This window comes from Tetrao urogallus (assembly GCF_951394365.1).
Source record: "Tetrao urogallus genome assembly, chromosome: 10".
NCBI lineage: Eukaryota > Metazoa > Chordata > Aves > Galliformes > Phasianidae > Tetrao > Tetrao urogallus.
This window is the reverse complement of record NC_136823.1, coordinates 19607756-19630899: the sequence shown is the minus strand read 5'-3', so window position 1 is coordinate 19630899 and position 23144 is coordinate 19607756. Positions and strand designations below refer to the sequence as shown.

The 23144-nt window shown below is 53.6% G+C and overlaps 1 protein-coding gene across 2 annotated transcripts in view; it reads left to right on the top strand.

Annotated features, from left to right (window-relative positions):
• Positions 1 to 19724: 19724 nt before the first annotated feature.
• Positions 19725 to 23144, top strand: part of SRGAP3 (SLIT-ROBO Rho GTPase activating protein 3) — a gene marked incomplete at both ends in the record, with an annotated part of 66750 nt that continues 63330 nt past the window's right edge. For both annotated transcript variants that reach the window (XM_079540400.1, XM_079540399.1), the window contains one exon: positions 19725 to 19791. In XM_079540400.1, the coding sequence (XP_079396526.1) occupies positions 19725 to 19791 (67 nt within the window). The remainder of the gene's footprint in view (positions 19792 to 23144) is intronic.

Genomic DNA, 23144 nt, shown 5'->3' with positions numbered 1-23144 from the left:
TGAGCAGCAGTGGAGGCATTTTGGTGAGCACGGCGTGTCAGGTTTTGTGTTCTGTAACCTCTGTGAGAAAGCACAGCTTGTGGAGGCCTTTGGCTGATAACTTTACCGCTTCCTCCCCACGGCTCCTGCTGTGCGCCTTTCAGTGCTGTTCTTAGTCCTGCTTTGCTTACTGCTGCACAGAAACGTTCCGTGGATTTAGGACAGAAATGAGATTACATTTGGGGATTTTTGTAGGAACCCTTTAACCTACAAACACCTGCTGCTGGACAGCAGTCAAGTTTGCATGGAGATAACTTTGTGAACACACACATACAAGAATAAAAAAGAAAGCAAGAATGGAGGAGGTAGTTTACAATTTCAGATTCTTCACAGCATTTTAACCTCAGCTGTCAGACTGGTGTGTGCCTGGGCAGCCTGTGCTGTAAGCTGCAAGCCAGCCCTGGGCCTGTGGGCTTCAGCCCTGCTTGTTCTCCCTGCCACCTAAGTGGGGAAAAGAGGCCACAGAGCTCAGAGCACACTTGCTGTTCCAGCCTGGAGCTCAGCTTTCTGGTCGGAAGTCTGCTTTGACAGCCACGCAACGGATTTTTCGCAGTGCCTGCTGAGCTGGTTTGGGAAAGGAGTGGCACACATAAGCGCATATCTTTTGATAGGACACCCTGCAACAGGGTCTCTGAACAGGAGCATCCACGCACTGTCTCTCAAAACCCGAGGCGTGCTTATGCAACGCTCCGTCCATCTGTTGTTGAGATCATCTTAATGGCTGTGACGGCTCCCCTGCCTGCAGCCAGGCAGAATGGAAGAGTCCCTCTGCATAAATTATCGCAAAACAAACCCAGGCTTCAGTACTGTCAGCAGAGGAGGTCGTTAAATTCCGCAGTGAATCTGCTGTGCCACTGTCAAGGCTTGCCTGTATTTGTGAGATGTTTTTTGCTAATGAGGAGAGTTTGTCTCCTGAGGAATTTTTAATTGAAACAGCAAAGCATCATCTGGTGGCTGCAGAGAGAAGCAGCTCCCAGTTCTGAGTGACCTGACCTTCCAACACCGGGCACAGCTCCTCCATGGGCACCACGTGCAGCTGGGACACAATCCGTTTTGGAGCTCCCTGCCTGCCTGCAGATGGAGTTACGCTGCCTGCAGCCCTGTGTGCAGGCTCAGGGTTCATCCAGCGCCCTGTCCATCTGCTGTTTCCCACAGGAGAGCACTGGGGTCTCTGTTGGTACAGGCCCAAGTGCTGCTGGAATTGCAGGGACAAAGTGCTGGGCGGTCTGTGTGAAGCCAGGGCTTGCTTCACCCCAGCGCCATGGGAAACCTCTACAAAGCACATACTGCACGGCTTTCTGCAGCCCACTGGTCCAGGTTGTTCCAAGCCCCAAGGAGATCTCAGAGCAGCACAAAGTGTCCCCACACGCACACTGGATGCGTGCCCATTAACATGGCAGGCCGTGGCTGCGCTGCCCCGGCTGGCTGCAGCTCCATGGCGCTGTGCCTTCAGGCTGCCCCACAGCTTCAGGCCGGCTGGGCGCTGCTGCTGCTTTCCCACTGCCTGAGCATCCCCAGCTGCCTTCGCTGTGGTGGGGGAGGGCACATGTGCAATGAGACACTGCCTCCTGCTGCGGGGCCACCTCGGGGTGGCTTTTCAAGTCCTTCCTGTGGCCGAAGGCTTTTATGTGTGTTTCGGCTTCAGTCAGTGTTTCAAAGCGCATAGGCTACATTCATATGTTTCAAATAACATGACTTGGTCGGGGGACCACACACAGAAGGAGGGCTGCGGGATGAGACCATTTGCGTGGGCCAACGGATGATCGAAGGAAGCAGACCTTGCGCTTCCTCTCTCTTACTGAAGGCGAGTAGTTTAATTGGAGGGAACGGTGGTAATGGGAAGCTCAAATGAAGATGTGCTTGTCCCAGTTACTGCTGTTAAATTGCAGCCTCAGGCTGTTTGATGAGTTCACTGCAGCAGGCTGTGTACGTTCCCAAAGCTGGTGTCTGCTCAGTTCGCTTGAGGCAAAGTTTGAAGGCAAAATATCATCGATAGTGGGAGAAGAGGGGAATGCAGCTCACGGAACCTTTCTGCTCTGAGTTGTGTTTCCCACAGCCTGCTGACCTCTAATAAGGAGCAGTGCTGACTGACACCTTTACAGCCACATCTTTGCAGTTCACTGCTAGATCCCCATGGGTTCCTGCAGCTCTGCTGTGGGATTCATGCTGTTGGGAACCTCAGCTGTCAGAGCCACCTCCTCCTGTGCCGTGTAACGGGGCACTGCGGTTTTCTCTGTCCTTTTCCTGATCATCTCTTGGCCACAGCTGCGTGGTCTGTGGACTCCCACAGTCCTGCCTGCCTGGCTTCCTAGCTCTGTTCAATGTTTTAATTAATGGTTTGGATGGTAGAACAGAGAAAAGGCTGTACTGGGCCTGTGGATAACACATAGCTTGAAAGGACTCCAGGAGCATTGGAGGACAGGGCTGGGATTTAACATGAGCAGTAGAGGATGCTGGTATGCAATGATGAGCACCAAGCATGCTCTTCTTGAGCAACAGAATGCAGCTGCAGCAGCACGAGATGCCATGGGAGGTGGGCACAGGCGTGGGCACAGCTGGGTGTGGGTGCTCAGCATCATGTTGGGATGCCGTGCATCACAGAAGGCACGCAGTGGTGGAGCCTGCCTGCTCCTGGGGGCTCTGGCAGGGCCGAGCTCACTTTTAGCACTGCAAATTGTATGTCTGGAAAAAGGGAGAGTGTTCAGAGGTGAAAAAAAGCATGATCTAAAAATGATTTCTAGGAGGAACTGACCAAAAATTGAACTCTTTTCTTAAAAAAAATAAAAAATAATGGGGAAATACATGGGGAGGTAATGCAAGGATCACAGTGACCCGCCCTGCGCTACCCCTGTGTGCATCATGGTGTTTGCTGTTAGCACCTGACACGTCTGATTAGTTCCTAACTGAGAGCAAAAGGTTACTGAGGCTCAGAGAACGCGGCTGCTGTGTGATGCCCTGAATGCTGATGAGCATTCACACACTTTGCATTTGTGTTTTACTGCTGCTTTCATGTGAAGCTTTGTTTTCCTAGCTGCTAATTTATTAGCAGGTAAATTGCAGCTTGCATATTAAAAGACCTGCCAAATATCACTCGGGGGCCAGAAGAGTCTCTGATGGAATAGTAAAGTCTCTCTTTTTTTTTCTTCAGAAAAGCTGTCTTATGAAGTCTTTCTAATTATTCTCTGAGATGAACTCTAACAATTGTAATATCGTAACATCAGAAAAGTTGTATTAATTTACTTGCTGTTAAACTCTCTGTGACCCTGCTATGGGGACAGTGAGGCTCCAAGCTATTGCTCTGATGCCTGTCATCTTAAACCACGTTTTCCAGAGGGTGTGACATGCTCAGCAGTCTTGCTATCTCACACACTTTGGGCTGAGAAAAATCAGTTTCAACCTCTTTTCTACAGAACCAGACTGCTGTATTCAAAGCGGTGGCGTGAATGTGCTTCCACCTCTTCCTTTCCCTTAAGCCGTCATAACAAGTGCCCGGCAGTAAGACTGTCAGTATGTAAAAGCAGTGAATTCTCATCATAAGGGTCCGTCGTTTCCAACTCAGTCATTCCTGCGGTGCAAAATCAAAATGGTCCCAGGGAAGTTGGAATGGAGCACAGCGTGGCCGTGGGTGCAGTGACAGGAGCCCACTGCACCTCGTGGGCCCGTGTGGCACGGGAAGCAGACACCACACGTGCGGTGCTCCATCAGTTCCAGTCCAGCCGTGCCTTCAGTGGGATGTGCTCAGTGCTTTGTCTGGTCTATGCTGTTTTCACATCTAGAAGCACTGCTGTGCACAGATCACAAATCAAGTGCAGAAGGTGCATTTCGAGAGAAATTATCGCCCTGATGGTGAGAGACCTGAATGCTTGAGGGATGCGAAGGAGGGAATGCAGCCAAGGGATGAGCAGTGTGTGATGAAAGGACTTGCTGCAGAATCACATCACACCTGCGTTAACTTGGAGCCAACGTTCCTTTGTGCTTCGACATTGCTGGATGAAAAAATGCCAATTTTCGGAGTATGTGTAGATGAAGAATTGCAAAGCTACGTTAGGATCCAGGTGGCGCTGCCAGCTGTGTGCTCCCCTGTTCCTTAAAAGAAATTCTGTGGAGGGAATACTTGTCTCCTGCACGTGGAAGGACCATTGGAAGAGAATAAGAAAGGGGTAACGGCTTCAGAGCCTCCTCCCCTTCGAGGCGGGATGGAAGCAGAAAGGCACGTGGAGTTCTAAGGGTGAGAAATGGTGCTATTGTGAAAAAATTCTGCATCTGGGCAGGATAAAAATAGGAGCAGGGAAGTGATTGGGCTCACTTCGTGACTATTGCCAGATGGGAGGAATGCAAAAGAATGCAAATACAGGCGAGCACGGCTTTTGTGTTCGGCTGATTGAATGTGAACGGCTCAATGGGCAACGAGCCTCAGCAGAGCAATAGGGAGAGTGGGGGTCCGATTTCAGGAGGGGCTGAGTTCAGTCTGACAAAGAGCTACAGAATGCAATTCTAAACCGAACCGCTCCAGTGCTCACCGCACGGAGCAACGTTAACAATGCTGAAAACGCTCTGAAATGTTCGGTACCTTCAGTCTCTTCGCAGAGAGCAGCTGAAACGAACCTTTTATTAAAATAATGTTGTGATATCTTTCTTGCTTTCTTAGGAAAAAAAAAAACAAACAAAAACCCCAAACCCACCCAAAGGTGAATTATTTCAGTCTGCTGCACACATTATGAGTCTGAACACGTCTGCTACGATGGGATTCCCCTTCTCGACCATTGCTTCTGCAGCTACACCAGGACTTCGTGCTCTCAGTTTGCATTTTCTATTAACAGCTCTGAGTTCCTGCTATGTAAATTCTGGCGTAGGCCACTCAAAACCCCGAAGGAAGAGCTCAGACTCTGGGCAGCGCTCCCCAGTCTGTGTGCTGCTCAGCCTGGTAGCCAGAGCTGCCGCAGAGCCCCAGCGTGGCTCTGGGGGGAAATTCGTGCCTTTCCGCAGCCGTGTTTGCTGTGCCTCGTGGCAGCGCTGCGGGCTGTGGCTCAGCTCTGCATGTGCTCTCCTCTCCTCTCGCCTCTCCTCTCCCTCCTCTGTTAACTTCTGCATCCATCCCGACCCTGCTTGGTGCTGGAAAGTGCTGGAAGGTGCTGGCTTGCAGTGCAGTCTTTGCTTTGCAAGCGTTGTGCAGGGAGCAGCAAGATGAGGAAACAGCCATACGTACACATTGCATTTCCCACGACTTGCTCTTCTTCCAAGCAGCAGTTCTGAGCCCTGGGAGTCACCCTGTGACACGGCGAGCTGTGAGTGTGAGTGTGCACTGTGCTCCTGTGCTGCTCTGATTTTCCTCATCCACAAAAACAAGCAATCCTAAATAGCACCTATACTTGCTGCTGCACCTACATGCTAAGTTATTTTGAATAGATGAAGCGAATGAATGAGATGAAAGCTTTGGTTTATTTACTACCGCTCCATTCCCAACACACAGCTGCCAGTAGAGTCTCCAGAAGCACTGCTGGTCTGTGTGGATTCTTCACACATTTAGAAACAAACCTTCTGCACGTGCTGGTTCACATCTTGTGATGAATGCTCTGTTTAAGGAAGTGTCTGTCATCACTTTACAAATTCTACAGCACCGTGTTTTCCAGACAGTGAGGGGAGATGCCTTCTGGGTTAGGTACTGTGGGACACAGTCTGTAAAAGTAATCGTGGGCAATCCAGAATTGACATGGGCCCCAGGTACCTGGCATTGAGCTGGGAAGGTATTTTGAAGTGAAGCTGGGGAAGTTGTGCGATGCCACAGGGAACAGAGTCTGGAAAAAAATGGCAGGTTTAAATATTCTCCCTGTTTTGCCAATTTAATAATTTGTTTGTTCTATATCCGTGTCTACGTGGCCGCTAGAAGCAGACTTCTTTCATCAAGCTCACACCATGCGCTGCAGCCGTCGCAGTGAGGCTGGCGTGGTTTGGCCCCAGGGCTGTCAGCAGCAACGCCTCAGTGGGGTCAGCATCCTCCCTGCTGCCCTTTGCCCCAGGGGACTCAAGTGTGTGATGGCAATTTGTCCTCCGCTGCAAAACACCAAAGTCAGAAAAGCAAGTCCTCTAAGTTTGGAATTATGCAGCATGACAGATCGTCAAACCCATTTTGCTGTGGCTTGAGCTACAGACCTTTTTGGAGCACCAGATTCAATTTACAGTTGATACAGTCATTCACATGAATTCAAGTCTGCGAGGCTTTCAGGGGATATAAAAATCCCACCCATCACTCACGTGTGCTCACTGCTTCTGCAGTTTGGCTCACAGCAAGCTGTAGCTGGTGCTTTGTGAAAGCCTTGTGCAGCACACATGTGATGCCAGGCCCAGCTCTGGCCTGGGGCAGCTGCACAGCAAAGCCCCCCATGCTAGCAGCAGCACTGCAGGGCGCACTGCCTGGGAGGGCAGCGTTGTTTGCTCAGTTCTGAGTTGTCTGTGGGCAGAACAGTTTGGGGAAGTAAGTTCTAGGAAAGCACCACTTTTCCCAAAAGTTCCCCTTTCGTTGACCAGTAACCCCAAAGCTTGTGGGGCAGCACGATGCTGTTTGTGAGCTGAGCTGGCCTGGGTGTGCAGTGACAGCTGGGGGAATAGGGAGCAACACCTCCTTCCTCATGTAGAAAATGCAACTTAAATTCCAACCTGAGCCACTCCTATGTAAAAAGTCAGTTGTGGATCAGTGGTATTCAGTGCTGTGTAGGTTAGAGCACAAGTCTCGAATGGCTGAGCTGAGTCTCAGTAACATTGTAAAAATATTTGCAGCTGAATGGCTGCAACGTTTTTCCTGCCTTCTCCGGCCTGCCTCAAGAGTGCTTATGAAACTAATGACATTGCTGCTTTGCTCAGGAAATACTGCTCCCTCTGTGCTGGCCCAGGTCTTGCCCATGCAGCATATTCTCTATTAGGCTGCAGCAGGCTCTGATGCCGGTGTCAGCTCAATTTCCTCCTCTTAAGTGCATGCCAAGAGTTAGATGCCAAAAGCTGGCAGGAAAACAGCTCAGAAGAACCCAGGAACGAAAGAGGATACGGGAAGGATGCCAGAGCCTAAAGAAGTGAGATAGAGGAACCGCTGGGATGGAGACCGAGAAGGAACCGCCGCTCCCAGCACTGCTTCCCTTTGCTGCGTAGAAGAGAAAGGAGCCGTTCATGCTGGACACGCTTCTGTCCTTTTTCTACAAGTATTTCTGGGCTATCCGCTCGTCTGTCTGGGGAAAAGAGGTAACCAAACCCCCAGACAAATCCTCTGCCAAAACGTCCCGTTCCACACTCACATCTAAGCGATCAGAGAACGAGCAGATGACCAGATGGGAAGTGAGAGGGCTGCTGGTGCTGTGTGATGGTTTCAGGAGGGCCGTGGGGCTCGTGGCAGTGAGCTGCTGTGCAAACCTGCAGAGCTCAAGTCGTGCCGCCTGCAGATACGAGGCCTCCAATGTGCTTGTAAAGGAGGAGCGAGGGGTCGAGGAGGGCCTTGAGCCCGTGATGCCCACAGAGCTGTGGGAGCAGTCAGTGCAGCTGCAGTGCTTTGCGTCTGCCACCTACTTGAAATGCTCATCACTCCCCTGAGCTGGTGCCTGCTCTAAACTGCTGTCAGCTGTGGCACTGCATTGCACCCCTGGGCATCACATTGCTGGTGCACACTTCAACTGTTTCCTGACGCTGCTCCCGTGCCTCCTGGAGCAGCTGAGGTTTGCTGACATCCCAGGAGCTCTGCCAGCCATCCCCTGTGCCCCCAGGAGGGCATGGTGTGGGCAGGGCCTGCCTGGGGCTCCCGGGGTGCCTTCCTCTGCTGGGAATGCAGGGAGGGTTTGCAGCTCAGGACTGGTTCCTTGCTACAAATACAAGCTGATAAGGAATTCGTGGTAGCAAAGCCGTATAAACCAGGAAAAAGCTGAGGAGTTCCCAAATATAGTCAGCAGTGCAGAAAACCTGTGCGGATGATTTACCTAATTAACAAATAGGCTTTACATACCCACGGTGTCTATTACCCTTTCGAATTAATTTATGAACAACCCACTATAATTAATATTGGTGATTTAACTTAGGAAACTGATATGAATGAATTTCTTTAACAATATCTAGGTAAGCTTAATTATCTTCTCTGAGGGAAGTCACATTTTTCTAGAGCAGTGCAGAAAGTCACCTTTAAGATGGATGTGTGCACAGCTCAGGAAAGCAGCTGGATGGGCAGCATCCCGAGCAGGACTCGGCCAGCCCACCTGCAGCCGGCGATCCTCTCTTCCCTGGGCGAGGAGCTGCTGCACAGGAGGGGATGGGGGATGGCTGCACGGGGGCTGGGGGACCTGCACCACTTTTTAGTTCTGTTTGAGAGACTGAAATGCATCCAATAAATAGCATTATCCAACTCTGTATGTCTACCAGTATAATTGGTGAGACTGAAAGTAACGCTCTGTTGACTTTTCTGGTATGTGCCAAGGCAGCCTGAAGCAGAGGGAGGTGGGGAATGAGAGCTGCCTGCAGTTGCAGAGCTACTTGGGGTGATATTGCTCTTAGGGGAGAGCGAGGGTAGAAAAACAAACACCATGAGTGCAGGTAAACAGCACCCAGTGACAAGAGCGAGATGTGGGCACGGAACGTGCCATAAAGCAACTGAAGCCATGAGCATTGGGGAATCACAAGATAGTCCTTGAAACTCATGAGTTTTCTGTTAAGAAAAAACAAAAATGCCAACAACACCCAACAGCTTGGGATACTGCGTGACGCTGACATTCGAGCCCTTCCTCTAGGATTACATCCTTCAGGATTTTCCCTGTGGCTTTGGAAGGCTCATGTGGCTTTGGAAGGTCCACATGCCTTGCCTGGCACATGGGGGCCAAGGAGGAGCCAAGTGCCCAACACCTGTGGCAATGCAAAGTGCTGCCGGCGCTCGGCCCACGCGGCTGCGGCTCTGCACTGGGCTGTGCGTGGCTCCACGTCCCGACTCCTCTCACCTTGTCCCTTTGTTCTGATTTCCTTCTGTCAGGACAGGATCTCCAGGCGCAGCTCTTTCTCAAGAGCTAAATGCCTCTTTGAAATATTTTAAATAGAGAGACTCTTCTCTCTTCACGCCAGCCTTCCAAGTGATTTCAGTTTAAAATCTCCCCCAAAATATTGTCTCTCAGACAAGAAAAGCCGGCCCTGAGTCGCTGTGAGCATGTAGGTGTGTTGTCATTGCGGGGCTGTGGCAGCTGCCAGTTGGATGGGAAGCATCGTGAGGCACTGCTGAGGGTGAGCACACGGCTGGCGCTGCTGGGGATGCCTGCGCTGCTCGTGTGTTTTACTCCTCAGGGAGCTCTGCATCCGTGTGCATCCCCAACGTGCCACCGCTTTGGGCACCCGCCCTGCCACCCGAGCTCGCGTCTGCTGGTACTGTGACAGCGAGAGCTCACTTGGTGTCCCACTGCAACGCTGTGAGATTGCAGTCAGGAAGGTACAGCTCGCCCTTAGAACACATGCAGGTAGTCAAGGTCTCTGCTGTATTTTACAACAGTGACATTAATTTAAAAATCCATCTGGCTATCTGTGAAGTTGAGGAGGAAAGCACGTGAGCTATACCTCTGCTTTGCCTTTGGAGCTGGCTGACTCGGGCTTTGTTCACAAAGCCTCTCTCTTTTTCAGAGCTCAGCACCTGGGGTTCTCGCTGCGTTTCTGGGCAGCCTGCATAGATGGAACTTCTCTGTGGGCTGCAGCGTGGGCAGGGCAGCTCCAAGCAGGGATTTGCTTCTGGGCATCTCTTTGGAAGTAACCAGCACCCTTGGGCTGGCAATGAGTGCCATAGTGCTCTGGAGCCTTTGGAGCTGTGCTTTGACACTGTGTCACCCGGGCAGGTCTGACTCAGCTTTTCTTTCCTCCAGGACTGCTACTGTGAGCATCATTCTGCTTGCTTTAGGAAGGTGGTCCTTTTCCTTTGGGTGGATAACCACAATGTTAAAAATGCACAGACATTTTTTCTTTTTTCCCACTATTGTTAAACCATTAGCTTTTTTCATGCTGTGTACTTTTTTTGTTTGTTTATTTTATGACAGTATATCTTTTGTCCTCTTTTTCTTTTCCTCCTTTGGACATTCATATCAACATACGTTTATGTGTCTACGAATTTACACACATTTAAATAACAGCTGATGGATATGCCCCTGTGACTTTCTTACTGATTAGGAGGACATGAGAAATGAGTGCCAGCACAACTCAAGTGCAGCTTTTTCTCTGTAAAGCAGCTGTGGTTGAGCTCAGGACATGCTGGGCTTTCCTGGCCTAGTGTGAAGGAGGTTTTCATAACAGCCACATGGAATGGCATGGCAGGAACCGATCTGTCCTGGAGCTGACACTCTCTCCTGGGGATGGTGGCACAGCTCCCTCCAGGTGCTGCAAGGAGAGGACTTGGTGACAAACAGAAGTTTGGTTCTCTCCCCACCTTCGTGTTTCACAGAACTGCAAAATAAGCACAGTCAGCACACACACACCGAGCTTGAAAAAAGGGAAACAAGAAATATTGGGGTGTAACCAAAGAACAGCAGGGCTGCTGCTTTTGTCTTTAAGCCTTCCTGACATGGTCCCACTCAGCTGCTGCATCCCCAACAAAGGCAGCATTTCCTCTTCGTCACATTCAGCTCCCAAGCCAGAAGAACCTGCTCGGATAGAATTGTTCTCATGCTATCGCTAAATTCCCTGCCTCTGCTCTCAGGGCTGTGGAAGCTTCTTCAGCCGCTCAGTGCTGTGGGATGCTTGGCCTCATGATGAAGCTCCGCCACCCGCTGGGCACTGTGCCACCGCATTGAGCGCCCAGTGTTGTGGTGCAGCAGGAGCCCGGGAGCGGGGGGACAGGAGTGGTAGAAATCAGGTTAGAGTACGGTGTTGTTGGGAACAGAGGGAGGCAAACAGGCTCTACAAACCAGGCCCCAGAGCTTTGCTTTTAAAGATTGCTGCTCGTGCTGCACTTCTGGCATTGCTCTGCGTGCTGCAGCCACAACCACGAGAGGCAGCAGCTGGGGCCTGGACAGATACGCCCCCAGCTAATTACTGCGGTGGTTTAATTACTGCTCCCGTTCCTCCCCAACTGGCTGCTACCACTGCCCTGCCAGGAGCAATTGCCCGCTGCAGGGACACCAGCAGTGCTCTTGTAGCTTCTCCACGTGGGGAGAGGGCCCACGCGTCCTCAGCCAGACGCAGCACTTCAGGCTCTGAGCGCGCATTCGCCTCTCAGCAGCCCTGCTCCAAACAGGGCTGACACCGACCCACGGCTACTGGAGACCACGTCTCTATTGCCCACTGTGCAGCAGGGCAGCGGCCTCAACTCAGAAGCATTCTCCTTTGTTTCCCACAGATTGAACTCACACACCAAACTATCCGCACAAGATTTACACACAGCAGTTACCAAGTTGATAACGTTCCTGTCTGTTCTCACGTGACTGGTCAGTGACTGCTGTGCAATTATACATGGCTGACTCTGTACTTTCAATACGCAATGGTAGGGGAAGGGGCCTCACCCAGGCAGGGGTCTTTTTGACCCGTGAGTGTGAATGCAGTGCTCTGATTGAAGGCAGTTCAGCTAAGGACACACAGACCATGGGTTTTCTTGCCAAGTTGACGATGTCCCTGAAGTCTCCTTATTAATATTCCCTTCAAGGCCAGCCAGCTCTGGGAAGGCCCTGGTTAAGGACACCAAGTATTCATTCTTCTCGTACCTGATATACTGCTAGCTTAGTTTGCTTAGGCTTTGCAGTGGAAGATGGCCTGCTGGCACGTCCTGTCCTCTGACTGCAGCACGACTGCTCAGCACACACCTCTGCCCTCAGCTCCCGCCGTGCCTTCCAGCACCGCTCTGCAGCTGCTGGCTCAGATGGAGCAGGGTGGGATGCAGGGCCCCCCAGGACTCCCACAGACCGAGCTGGGATGATCAATCAGCAGCTGCCTTTGATCGAGAGGCACAGTTAGGCTGTCCGGCCTCTGCTGTTAATCATGTTTCCTTTGTGCCGATGGTGGCAGCTTGCGGCGTCTCTGGGCGCGATAATGCTGACGTTTCCCTTTTCATCTCTTCCTTCACCGCACTTCTCTTTCTTGCGCTTGCCTCTCTTTGAGTGCTTTTTATTGTGCTAAGCAGCACGAAAACTGTAACAGGAATCGAGTCTCCTCTGTCAGGTGAAATCCAGCTCAAACAGATAAGCGAGGTCCTGGTGGTCAGCCTTTCTCTGAGGAGACGGAAAAAAACAAAGGCAAAAGCCCTGACCGTTTTCCTTCCCCTCCTTTTGCACATTTGGAGAGCGGCGTGGCTGAGCTGTGAAAGAGGAAGGGTTTCCTGCTCAGCCGTGCTCTGCTGAGAAGGGGCGCTTCAAAAAACCCCAAACTTTCCACTCTCCTTTCAGGAAATGACACCGTCGTGCTGGAATTTACAATGAAGCTGTGAATGTAGCTGGAGCCCTGGGCTTCACCAGGAGAAGGCCCCCTCGGCGGCTCTATTCAGCTCTAATGAGGGCCGAATTCGCCGTGAAAGGCGTGTTTTCCATTCGGCCCCTTTCGTCCATCAATTGCTGTCAGTGTAACAGAAGGCCCCGCGCAGCTCCCCCGCCCCGTGCGCCTCTCCGGGCTGCGCTGCGCGAGGCCGCCCGGCCCCGACACGCAGCGCTGAGCCGCGCACAAAGCCGCTTTGTTGGGGCCACACCGCGGAGCTGCAGTTTCCCAGGCTTTTCCTTTCCCCCCTCCCGCTGCGGCGACGCGGGGCCGCGTGAACGAGCGCCGAACAAAGGCGTGAGAGCGCAGCCATCCGCGCTGCCCGCGGCGGTGGCCGGGCTGCGGTGAGGGCGGGAAGCGATCCGGAGCGGGGCGGCCCGTGGCCGCGTGCTGCCGGCTGGCACCGGGCGCCCGCCAGGGAGAAGGACCGCGAAGCGCGGCCGCGGATTCTGGCGCCGTGTGGGCGCACGGCGAGCCGTGTCCGTGTCGGGCAGCGTCACAGCTGGGCAGGAGGGCAGCACAGCCCGCACCGAGCGCCTCTGGGCCCGCTGGCTGCGCTCGGTGCGCGGCGGCCGCAGGCTGTGGTTGCACGCTGTGGATCCCAAAGCGCCCACGGGCGCCGTGACCAACTTCGCGCTGCAGATGGAGAAACGGCGATCACGTGTGCTACATTAATTGCAGACGATAAATAGCAGTGACCCCGATGTCAGAAAGCGAGTCGGTGCCCAGCAGCCACTGTCACATTGGAGTGGTTCCTTGGCTTCAGCTGCACTCGGTGCAAAACGTTTGTGAAAGCTCTGCTTTGTGGGTTGAGCCCGGAAACTGCTGTCGTCTGCTTCCCCGTGCCCTGCTCCCTGAGCCACATCACCCACAAAGAAAGCGTCCGAAAAGCCTGATGCTTATTTGTAGGATGCGGGGTTGCAAGCGGTCCTGATCTGCACGGCACACAGCCACTGCTGGGGTAAATTGATGAAGGAGCAGCTGCATCTTCATGTGATCAAAATGGGCTCAAGCCTACAAATGAAAATTGCAATCATACAACCTGCAGAGTGGAGCTGAAAACAGCTCTTGGTGCGGTAGACTTAATGTCTGCGGGATCTGGCCTTGTGTCTGCACTCATTGATACTGCTAAATGGGATTGATTGTTCATAAACACCAATTCAGGGATGATAAAAAGACATTGTTAAAAGAGCAGCGAGCTCCTCCTCTCTTGCAAGTTCTTTTTTTGGTCTGTTGCTACAGCAACTCTGTGCTAAGAACAAAGATGACAGCAAGATATTAAATTTTACAGCAACTCAATTGACTCTTGATTTGTCTTCTTTTTTGCCTTCGGTAACTGAATCCTACTCCACTAATTGTGTTAGATTGCAGATAGAAATCATGCCTTCCTGTGGCAGGGATTCCTGTGTTGCTTTTTCTTCCTTCCCCTTAGAAATCAATTACACTGAATTAATTCATTTAAATCCAGTGGGTGATTATAACCGCTAGATTATTTGGATTTCTTTCTTTGATGTGTGGACATCTTGTATTTTAAGTCACAGCTCATACTCTTTTCCAAAACCCCCAAAGCCTTGATATTCTTTATTAAGAAACAAGCAGTTCTAGGCAAATTCATTTCTGTCAAAGTTCGACTCATGCCAGTGGCACAGATCAAAAATGTACATTCAAAATTACTGTAGCGGGGCTCATCTGCATTCATGAATGTTACGAGTTCTTAAAGGAACACCGCTTTGCAGCCCCATTTTTCCCACTCTACGATCTCAGTTTCTCTTAGGACATGAGAAGGCCATTCACACCGTGTCTCTGTGCTCACTTCTACGTGTGCAAAATCACCGCATTACGGCAGAATGCAATGTGACCAATGACCCATACAGCCTCAGGTGGAACTGCCATCCCAGGCCTCAGCTGTCCGGGGTCGAGAACTTCTGCTTGGAGACAATGGAAGGTGACGTCTTGCAGCAAACGTTGTGCTGCTCTGCGTTTGCCTCTCGGCCACCTACACGAAGGGCAGCTCTGCAGGACTCACCATGTGCTCACTGCTGTGCCAAGGGACGCAGAGTGGGAGGAGGTCCGAGAGGTTTGCCTGAGGTGACACAAACCTTGTGCTGCCACCAAACCGAGTGGAGTCCTGGGCACAGCTAGTCTGAAGCCAATGATAGCAGCCTTCTGTCAGCAAAGCACAGGTCAAATTCCATCAAAACAACACATTCGATTCAATCAGATTCCATCGGTCCACACCGAGGCCTTGCAGCCCGGGCAGCCAGGCTGGCATGGGGCAGATCTGCACCACGTGTTGGCAGAGGCTGACCCTGTGGGGCTGGAACCTCTCCTGGGAGCGCGGCATTGGGATGCTCTGTGCAGAGGAGAGGGTGAGGAACTGGAGATAAGCAACAGTGGCATGAGGAGAAATTGAGCATTTGAGGTTGAGTTGAGGCATTTGAGCATGGAGCAATTGAGGTTGGCTTGAGCATGTTAAATATAACGTGTTTATTTAACTCCTAATCCGCTGGAAAATAACAGTATGGCTCTGGTAGTCTCAGCTTCAGCAGCCGTGCACAGGAGTGGCTAGCCCAGGCACAAGTTTGTGCTTTCAGCATGAGGTGAGATCTAAGGAAGTGGAGCAAAAAAAGAAAACTAGAAACAGAGTCTTCTGTCCTTTCCCTGAAAGCTGTTGTGCAAAAGCACTTGCATGTAGAATTAAAGAGCATGGGCAAAAGCACCCCAACCTGCCCAAGGGCAGGACTTCGATAGCCAAGCAAGTTTCAGATGCACACTGATAGTAGATACTGATAGGCCCTTCCCCAAGAGCTGGGACAACTGGGTCTTCTGCTGGGACAGCACTGGCTATTGCGCTCTGGGAGGGAGGGTGTGGGTTGCTTTGGATGCTCCGTGCTACAGGGGCAGATCCTCAGGCACCTTCCTCTGCGCTGCGCTGCACCCCTTCCCTGGGGAGCCGGCAACACATCACCACAGAACCTGCAGAGCACAGCAGGGAAATGAAAGTACAGCTCTGACTGCGCGGGCTCGGTAATCTCCCTGAGGAAATGAGAGGTAACAGATCTTTATCAGGAAACTGTTAGCAAGAGACCTTTCACAACTGCTTAAGCAATGTGCACGGCAACTTTAGCCTTGTATAGCCAAAGTCTCGGTAGACTCAAATGCCTTTTACAGGAGAATGACAGCATCAGGAAAGAAGTGCCACTGGCAGGTTGTTTATCATGATACCTCATGCTTTTAGGCACAAGCAAATATTCTCCATTTCTTGGTGATTTGCATTACTGGCCAGTGTAACACTAAATTCTGCTGTTACCACAAAGGTTTAACAATGGTAACAGCAAAAAAGACGTGGTCAGAAGGGCTTCTACTTAAAGAGCTCTGGTTTGCTGCTCTGAATGGGACGCTTGTTTCCAGAGGACATTAGGGAGGTGAGATGCTAACAACCTGGAGAACAGATGGTGCTAGCTCTCACCACAGTTTGCTGGAGGAAGTCTTGCTTGGTGCTGCCCAAATTCACTACTCAGAAGAGCCCCAGCACAGCCCGTGGGCACCCGGAGCACTCTGCAGGCACAGCTCTGCCCCGGCCCTGCAGTCAGCGCCGCGCTCTGCTGAGCAGCGCTCCTGGGACAGCCTGCAGATCTGTGCTGGGGAAGCTGCTGTGTCAGAAAGGTCATAGACAGAGTGATAGCAGTTGGCTGGTTCTTTTCTTCCTTTCCGCTTTTGTCTGAGCATCTCAAATGGCTGAAAAACGTTTAAAGCATTGCAGCCTCCTCGAGTTTTCACACGGGGAACCAGGGCACAGGAAAATCAGGGCTGCTCTGCTTTGTTCTTTTGTGTGCGGTAATTTTGGGTGCAAAGGATACGTCCCTACAGCTACGTCAGTGCCAAGCTACCACGGCACCCCTCTACACAGATAAAAAAGGGCACAGAGAGAGGACCGGTTCTCTTGTTAACACGAGATAACAGAACTTTGCTGTCAGAAAAAAAGTGCACAAGATCGACAAAAACAAAGCACAGCGCAAGAAGCTCCCATATGATGCACCTCCGGTTCATTTACTCTGAGAAACGTATCTGTGGAAGTCTTCCTCCAGCAGTGCTGCCTCACGGCTGCCCATACAGCAAACGAGCACCAGGCGGGTCCCCACTGCGGTTCGGGGAGGACCCGGCGCTGCTGTTCCCACGTGTGTCCACGTGTCCATGAGCACTGCCACGCAGAGCCCACCCAGCACCTCAGCACCGGGCCCCCGGGCACAGCGGCGCCGTGCTGTGCGGCCGGGGCTGACAGCCAATGGGCTCTGCAGCACGCGGTGCACAGCACGGAGCACCGACAGGCTGACGCTGGGAACAAAGAGTGCAGGGCAGCTCCTACCTCGAGGATTTTCCTTAATTTTGGAATTGCTTTAAGCAAACATTACCTCTGCTTCCTGAGCACACACAAGGCTATTGCCCTGGAAGTAATCTGCATTAGCCGTACTGGAGTGACCACGTTGCCATAGTTACTGCTGGGTTCTGTATCCCTCAAGCCTGAAGTATTTATTACGATTAAATCCCGTCCCGTGCCGTTCCTCATGCAAAAATCCTGTGCTGAAAGTGTCACAAAGTGAATTGTAATCAGACCCTTCCTCTTAGAAAGCTGCTTTAAGTACAAATCCCACAGAAAATCTTTGACTTTGTTATTTAGCAAATGTCATTAATTTCTGACTGGATGACTTTTCCTCAGATATTGCTGCTTCTTTATTTTTAGTGATATTTTTAGTAGCAGAAGACCTGACTATTACATAATTTCATGTTTGCTTTTTTATTCTTTTTTCTTTCACCTTTGTATTGCAGATTGTTTTGGTAAAAGTTGTTTTACATCCTTACATCCTCAGCTACAAGATGCCCATTCTCAGAGCCCCCCATGGAACCGACGCGGTGAGAAAGCCGGAGGTGTGGCCACTCAGCCCTGGAGCACGCTGCCGCAGGCTGCAGGTACCTGGCAGTGCTGCAGGGACAGGAACTCACCCTGCAGTGAATATTTTAAAATGTTCCACGAGTCTCTTTTCTTCTGTGTGGGTTTTGTTTTTTTTTCCAAGGCCCCAATCGTAGCAGTCTTTGATGCAAAAAGAAGGTCGAACTGCAATCTCTGTACTTCAGAAGTATGTAATTCCTGTGTGACTTAACCTTGCTTTGGGAAATTACGTGGCATTATTTTATACCACAGATCTTTGTTTCACATCCCAAATGCACAGTTGCCGGAGATTTCCTGGAGGAGAATTCCTTCACACCTCCCAGCTTTCCTTGGCATCCCCCCATCAGCCCCACTCCAAGCACAGCTCCGGGAATCCTTTTGCCAGGAGGCAAACCCTGAGCCCGGCTCACACCCCGAGCCCCAGCCCTTCGGCAGTCCCCCTGCCAGGCAGGGCCGCAGACGTTGCTCACACAGCTGCTGGCTTCTGCTTGTCCACGAGCGGCACTGCGGGCGGCCCCCCGTGCAGCGCTGTGAGGGCTGGGATGTGCGCCGTGTCCCCGAGCACCTCGTCCTGCCCCGGCACAGGGAGCCGCAGCGCTGCTGCCCGCCTGGCACAGCCCTTGTCACCGTCCCTTTCTCCCACCGGAGGGGTTCTGCCAACCCTGTGCTTTGATGGAGGGCCAAAAGCGCTGCCCAATCTGTGCGCTGGGAGCAACAGACGCAGGCTGAGTCTGCAGGGTGCTGAGCAGCAAAACATCAATGGGGGCATTGCGCAAGTTCCCTGTGAGTCCGAGTTCACCTTCTGAACAGGTGACTTGCTGCAGTCTGCAGCACGCTGCAGACACTCCTCTCCAATCGCTGTGAATTGTTACTTTCTCCTTTTCCACAGCCAGCTCCCTAGAACAGACCCCAGCCCTGCTCAGCTCCTCTCCAGGAGTCCCACATACATCCCACGTGGGCAGATCCCCTCAGGAGCCCTGTGCTCCATACCCCCACATGCACCAGGTCCCAGCACAGCTTGCTCTGCCCCTGTGCTGCAGCTGAGCTCCTCTGGCCCTGCTGGAGCTGTGGGGACGCGTGGCTGCCTGTGCACCTCACCTCTTGCCCTCGGCACCATGCAGGATGCTTCTTCTGCAGCAGTGCTGCTGCCTCTGGCTGCTCTTTGGCCCTTCTTGTGGCTGCTTGAAGCTCAGAATGCTCTTCTGTGTTGCAGGCCGAGGCTAGGTAAATTATTTGTTTAACAGGCTTGGTTTATTCTTTGTAAGCTGGCAGAATAACTGTGAATCATCACATCCCCTTGCATTCATTGGGCTTCAGAGAGACACCAACAAAAAGGATTCATTGTGCAGAGCAGCAGCCTGAGCTCAGCTGGGACCAGGAAGATGTGGAGGCACAGTTTGATGGGCTGGGAGTGCGGACAGCGTGGCACGGGGAGCAGCACGGGGAGCAGCGTGGGGAGCAGCGTGAGCCACTCGGGGATCAGAGCGTCCTCGTGCCACAGGCGTCTGCTCCTCAGCCCCTGAGTGGCTCTGCTTGGCTGGGGCCACGTACACGCAGGCGCCTCGCCATGAGGACACGGGGAGCTGCGCTGTGCTTTGCTGAGCGGTGGCACCGGCTGCGTTTGGGGCACTCTTGTGATGCAATTTTTTAAATACTGCGCCAGGCAGAAGGTAAACCGGTGGGAGCTGAGCAGCCCTTGGGCTAAACGTGCCTGGCAACCCCCCACACCTCTGCTACTTTCTGCACGTCGTCTCGTGGCCCTCCTGCCCGGAGCCGCCTGTAAGCGCGGCGTTGCTACGGGCAAAGCCCCGCTCCGCTCCCGCCGCCGCTGCTCTCGCCGTACCCAACGCCGTCGCCTCGGACGGGCAGCCCCGACAGCCCGGCAGCTCCCCGACACCAGAGCCGCGGCCTCCAGAGCCGCGAGGGCCCGGCAGCCCGGGGCCGAGAGCCGCATCCGTCCCGCGCCGCGCCGCCCCCCCGGCGGCCCCGCCCCGTTCGCCGCTCCCCGTTCGCCGCGGGTCGCTCCGTCCGCCGGGGGAGGGGCGCGGCCGGCCCGCCCGCAACCTGAGCGCGGGAGCGGCACGGGCCGGCCTCGGCGCGGCACGGAGCGGCGGGGCGGGGCTGCCGGGCGGGCGGAGTCGAGTGGGGCCGGGCCGGGCTGGGCTGGGCTCGGCGCGGCTCCGCTCTGCGGCCGGCGGCTCTGCGCGGCGTCCCGGCCCCGCCGATGCGGCCCGCGGCCGGCTGAGGCGGCGCGGCGGAGCGCTCGCCCGCGCCCTCCCGAAAGATGTCCTCGCAGGGCAAGTCCAAGAAGGACAAAGAGATCATCGCGGAGTACGATGCGCAAGTGAAGGGTGAGCGGCGGGCGCTGCGGCGGGGCCGCGCCTTTGTGTGCGGGGCCGCGGGCGGTGCGGAGCGGGCGCGGGGCCGGGGGCAGCGCCGGGGGCAGCGCCGGGCGGGGCCGAGCTGCGGGGCCGCGGGTGGGGCCGGGCCGTCCGCGGTCCCCGCCGGCTCTGCTGAGGCTCCCTCGGTCGGCCGCCGGTATCTGCGGGCGTCCGTCGGGGCGCGGCGGAGCTCTCGGCGCTGCTCGGCAGGTGCCCGGCGCCGGGCGGAGTGCGGGCGTGTGCGGAGCGGGGCGTCGGGAGCGGCGGTCCGAGGGGAAAACGGGTTCGTTGCTGTGTGGGTTCCTCCGTGTTTCTCTTGGAAAGGCTCGGATCGATTCGCGCGCTGGTCAGGGAGGCCCTGATCTTGCGGGTCTTATGTAAGGCACCTCGGCGGGCAGCGGTTCCAGGGGACATCGCCGTTATGCAAGGCTCTGCGGAACCAAGGCGTCAAAGCGCAGCGCTGCGTTCTTGGTTTTGAGTAGAGTACCGGCCGAGATAACATCTGCTGGGACCGCTGAGCACCGAATGTCAGCTCCGCGTTTATTTTGATTACGGCTGGGTTTGTTGTGGGGAGGTCGGCGCTCCCTGAAGCATCGCAGACGTCTGCGGTGTGGTGGAAGGAGGAGTGCTGCCGTGTGTGCAGCGTGTGGGGCCTTCTCCGTGCCGCAGAAATGGGGCATTTAACGCCAGTAGCGAAGTGTTACCTGGTGTCCATCATTTCGTGGTAACGTCAGTTTGTGAGTGCGTTCATTGCAGCGTCAGTCTGTGACTCTGGCCGTCGCCGGTCCCTTCCCACACCCAGCCCAAGCACTGCGATGCCCGCCGAGCTGCTGCTGTCACACAGAGCTCCCGCAGCCTTCTGGTGCTCGTCCTTACAGGCACCATTTTGTGATGTGCAAGTCTCCACTTAAGGCAGAGTTAATTAAAAACACAACTTTAGCTTTCTGAAAACGAACCTGTGGCCGCGAGAGCCGCACTTCCTTACTTTCCCCAGAGGTCACTCTGTTGGACCTTGAGCTCCGCGGGCGCCGGGTGCTGTGCGTGTACCCTGCGTGGTGCTGCTGGGCGGAGGGCCCTGGGGAGGGGCTGCCTGCTGACTCGGTGCCATTGTTTATTTTCTTGCATTTCAGTCTTTTGTAGCTGGCTTTGAAGAATGATGTAACAGTCACAACACGCTCTGCTCAGTGCCAATTACCTTTCCGCTTGTGTATAGTTTGGGCACGCTGATGTTATTGCACCGTGCTGTGAGGCAGATGAAGTGTTCTCTCAGCCCGTGGTGATGTTCTGTTCTCCAGGGGGATCCGTGTGTCCACGGCTGCAGGCAGTGCTGTGGTGGTGTGGGGCTGGGCAGGCTGCTCCGGGCTGCAGCTGGGCTGGGGCTGCTCTGCTCCAAAAAGTTCTGCTGCAGACGTCTGCAGTGTTTTTTCTTGTGTTTGTAACTGGAATATTCATTTGCTGCGATCACTCTTGGCCTGACATCTGTCATAGCCTTGTGGGCTCCCTATGTTGGATCATTAATACTGGGGTTATGTATAAAGATGATTTATTACAGCACGGTGATCACATCTGGGGCAGCAGTAACATGGGCAGAGTCCTGGTGGGGCCGTAATCATTCTTTGGTACTATTTGGTACTTTGGTAATATTCGTACCGTTACACCTCCAAAAATGTCAGTTTTCTGACTGAGGGCATCCGCTCTCGTGTCTCAGCAGCAGCTATCGCAGGTTTCCCTGCATCTGAGGGTGCCAGGGTGATGCAGGAGGCGGAGGGGTGGCTGCATTGGTGACACACAGCTGGCACGCGGGGTCTTGTTGTCACCCAAGCCCTCGAGGGCAGTGGTGGTGACACAGATGCTGCCTCTCAGTGCCTGCTGCCCTCGGCTCAGGCTGCATCAATACTCCAGGAACCTGCTTCTTCACTTCAGGGGTTTGGTCACTCTTCTGCTCTTGTCTGCGTCCATGGTGGAGAGTTCTGGGCACCCAAATCTCTAGAGAAAGACTAAAGTGGGAACAAAGTGATGAGGGGGAGAAGGGAGAGTGCGGGTGAAGCAGGCTTGCAGAATCCAACTGCTGCCACAGAACAACTGCCATGTGAAGATGGTTAAGGATGAAAACTTGAGGAAGGGTGTCTTGTAGTGGAGGATCTGAGCACAGCGTGGCCTGATCCCCAGGGAGGGGTTAGGGAGAACACAGGAGAGAGCTGGAAAGCCCCACACGTGGGCTGCAGGGAGCGCTGGTGTGGATGGAGACAGAAATGATCTGCAGAGGGCTGCCTCTGAAAGTGTCACATCAGAGATGGCTGGGTGCTGGCCAGGAGTCTTGGAAAGCAGCAGGCACCTCACAGTGCTCAAACATGGGGTTGTATGAGCTTTGTAGAGGGCTTTGACAGGTAGCATGGCAGAGCAACAACAAAGAACGTTATGTTGCTTAGGCTGACTTCAGGAAAGTTGTGCTGGCAGCCTTCCTGCGGGGGTCCACGGCAAGTGGGCTGGCAGGGGAATGGTGTGTGATGGGTGTGATGGCTGAGCTCTGACCTCCTGTGCCCAGGGCACTGCCGTGTCCTAAAAATTGGTACGTGCACCATTTGTGTGGGAGGTGTGAATGGCGTAAGAAGGACTTAACTGGAGAATTATCTTCCTGTGCAGGGGTGTTTTATCAGCTACGATGACCCTGTATCTCCTTTCCCTCTTTGGAGAACTGTCTGCTCTTCTTGTGGTGGGAAGGAGTCATCCTGAAAATGCTTTAAGGGTGTGGGTGTGTGTGCACACGTGGGACGGTCGGGGCTGGTCTGAGTGCAGCCGTGGCTGTGGGGAGCTGATAGCACGGGTGTGCTGTGTGTGTGTGTGCAGTGGCTGTGGCCTCTGGTCTTTGTGTTAGGAGCAGAGGTACCTGGGCCCTGCTCCTGCTGCAGGCTGCCCATCCTTCTGGCTCTGCAGTGTTTGCCACCTGTCCGTGCAGGGGGGCCTCTTTCTTTCACTCTCCTGAATGTGTTTGCTGCTGACAGACATGGCCCTGCATGCGGCCTCTCCTATCAGTCCCGTGCTGAGGGTCCTTGCTTTCCCTTCTGCTGCTCTGCGTTTCACTTCACTGTCGGGCAGACTGGCCCTGCTCTGCCTGCAGGTGCTTGGTGGCGGTACCAGAAAGGAGACATGAAGGGTACCTCTTAGGAGGCAGCTTTCCTTATTTGCCTGCCTTAAATGTACAGACAGGAAAGGCTGCATTAAAAATAAATGCTAATAAAGGTATGACTGCGTATTTACAGCTGCCACATTAAAGCTGCTTGCAGAATGCAGAGTACGGCGGATCCTTAGATGCAGCATTTCAT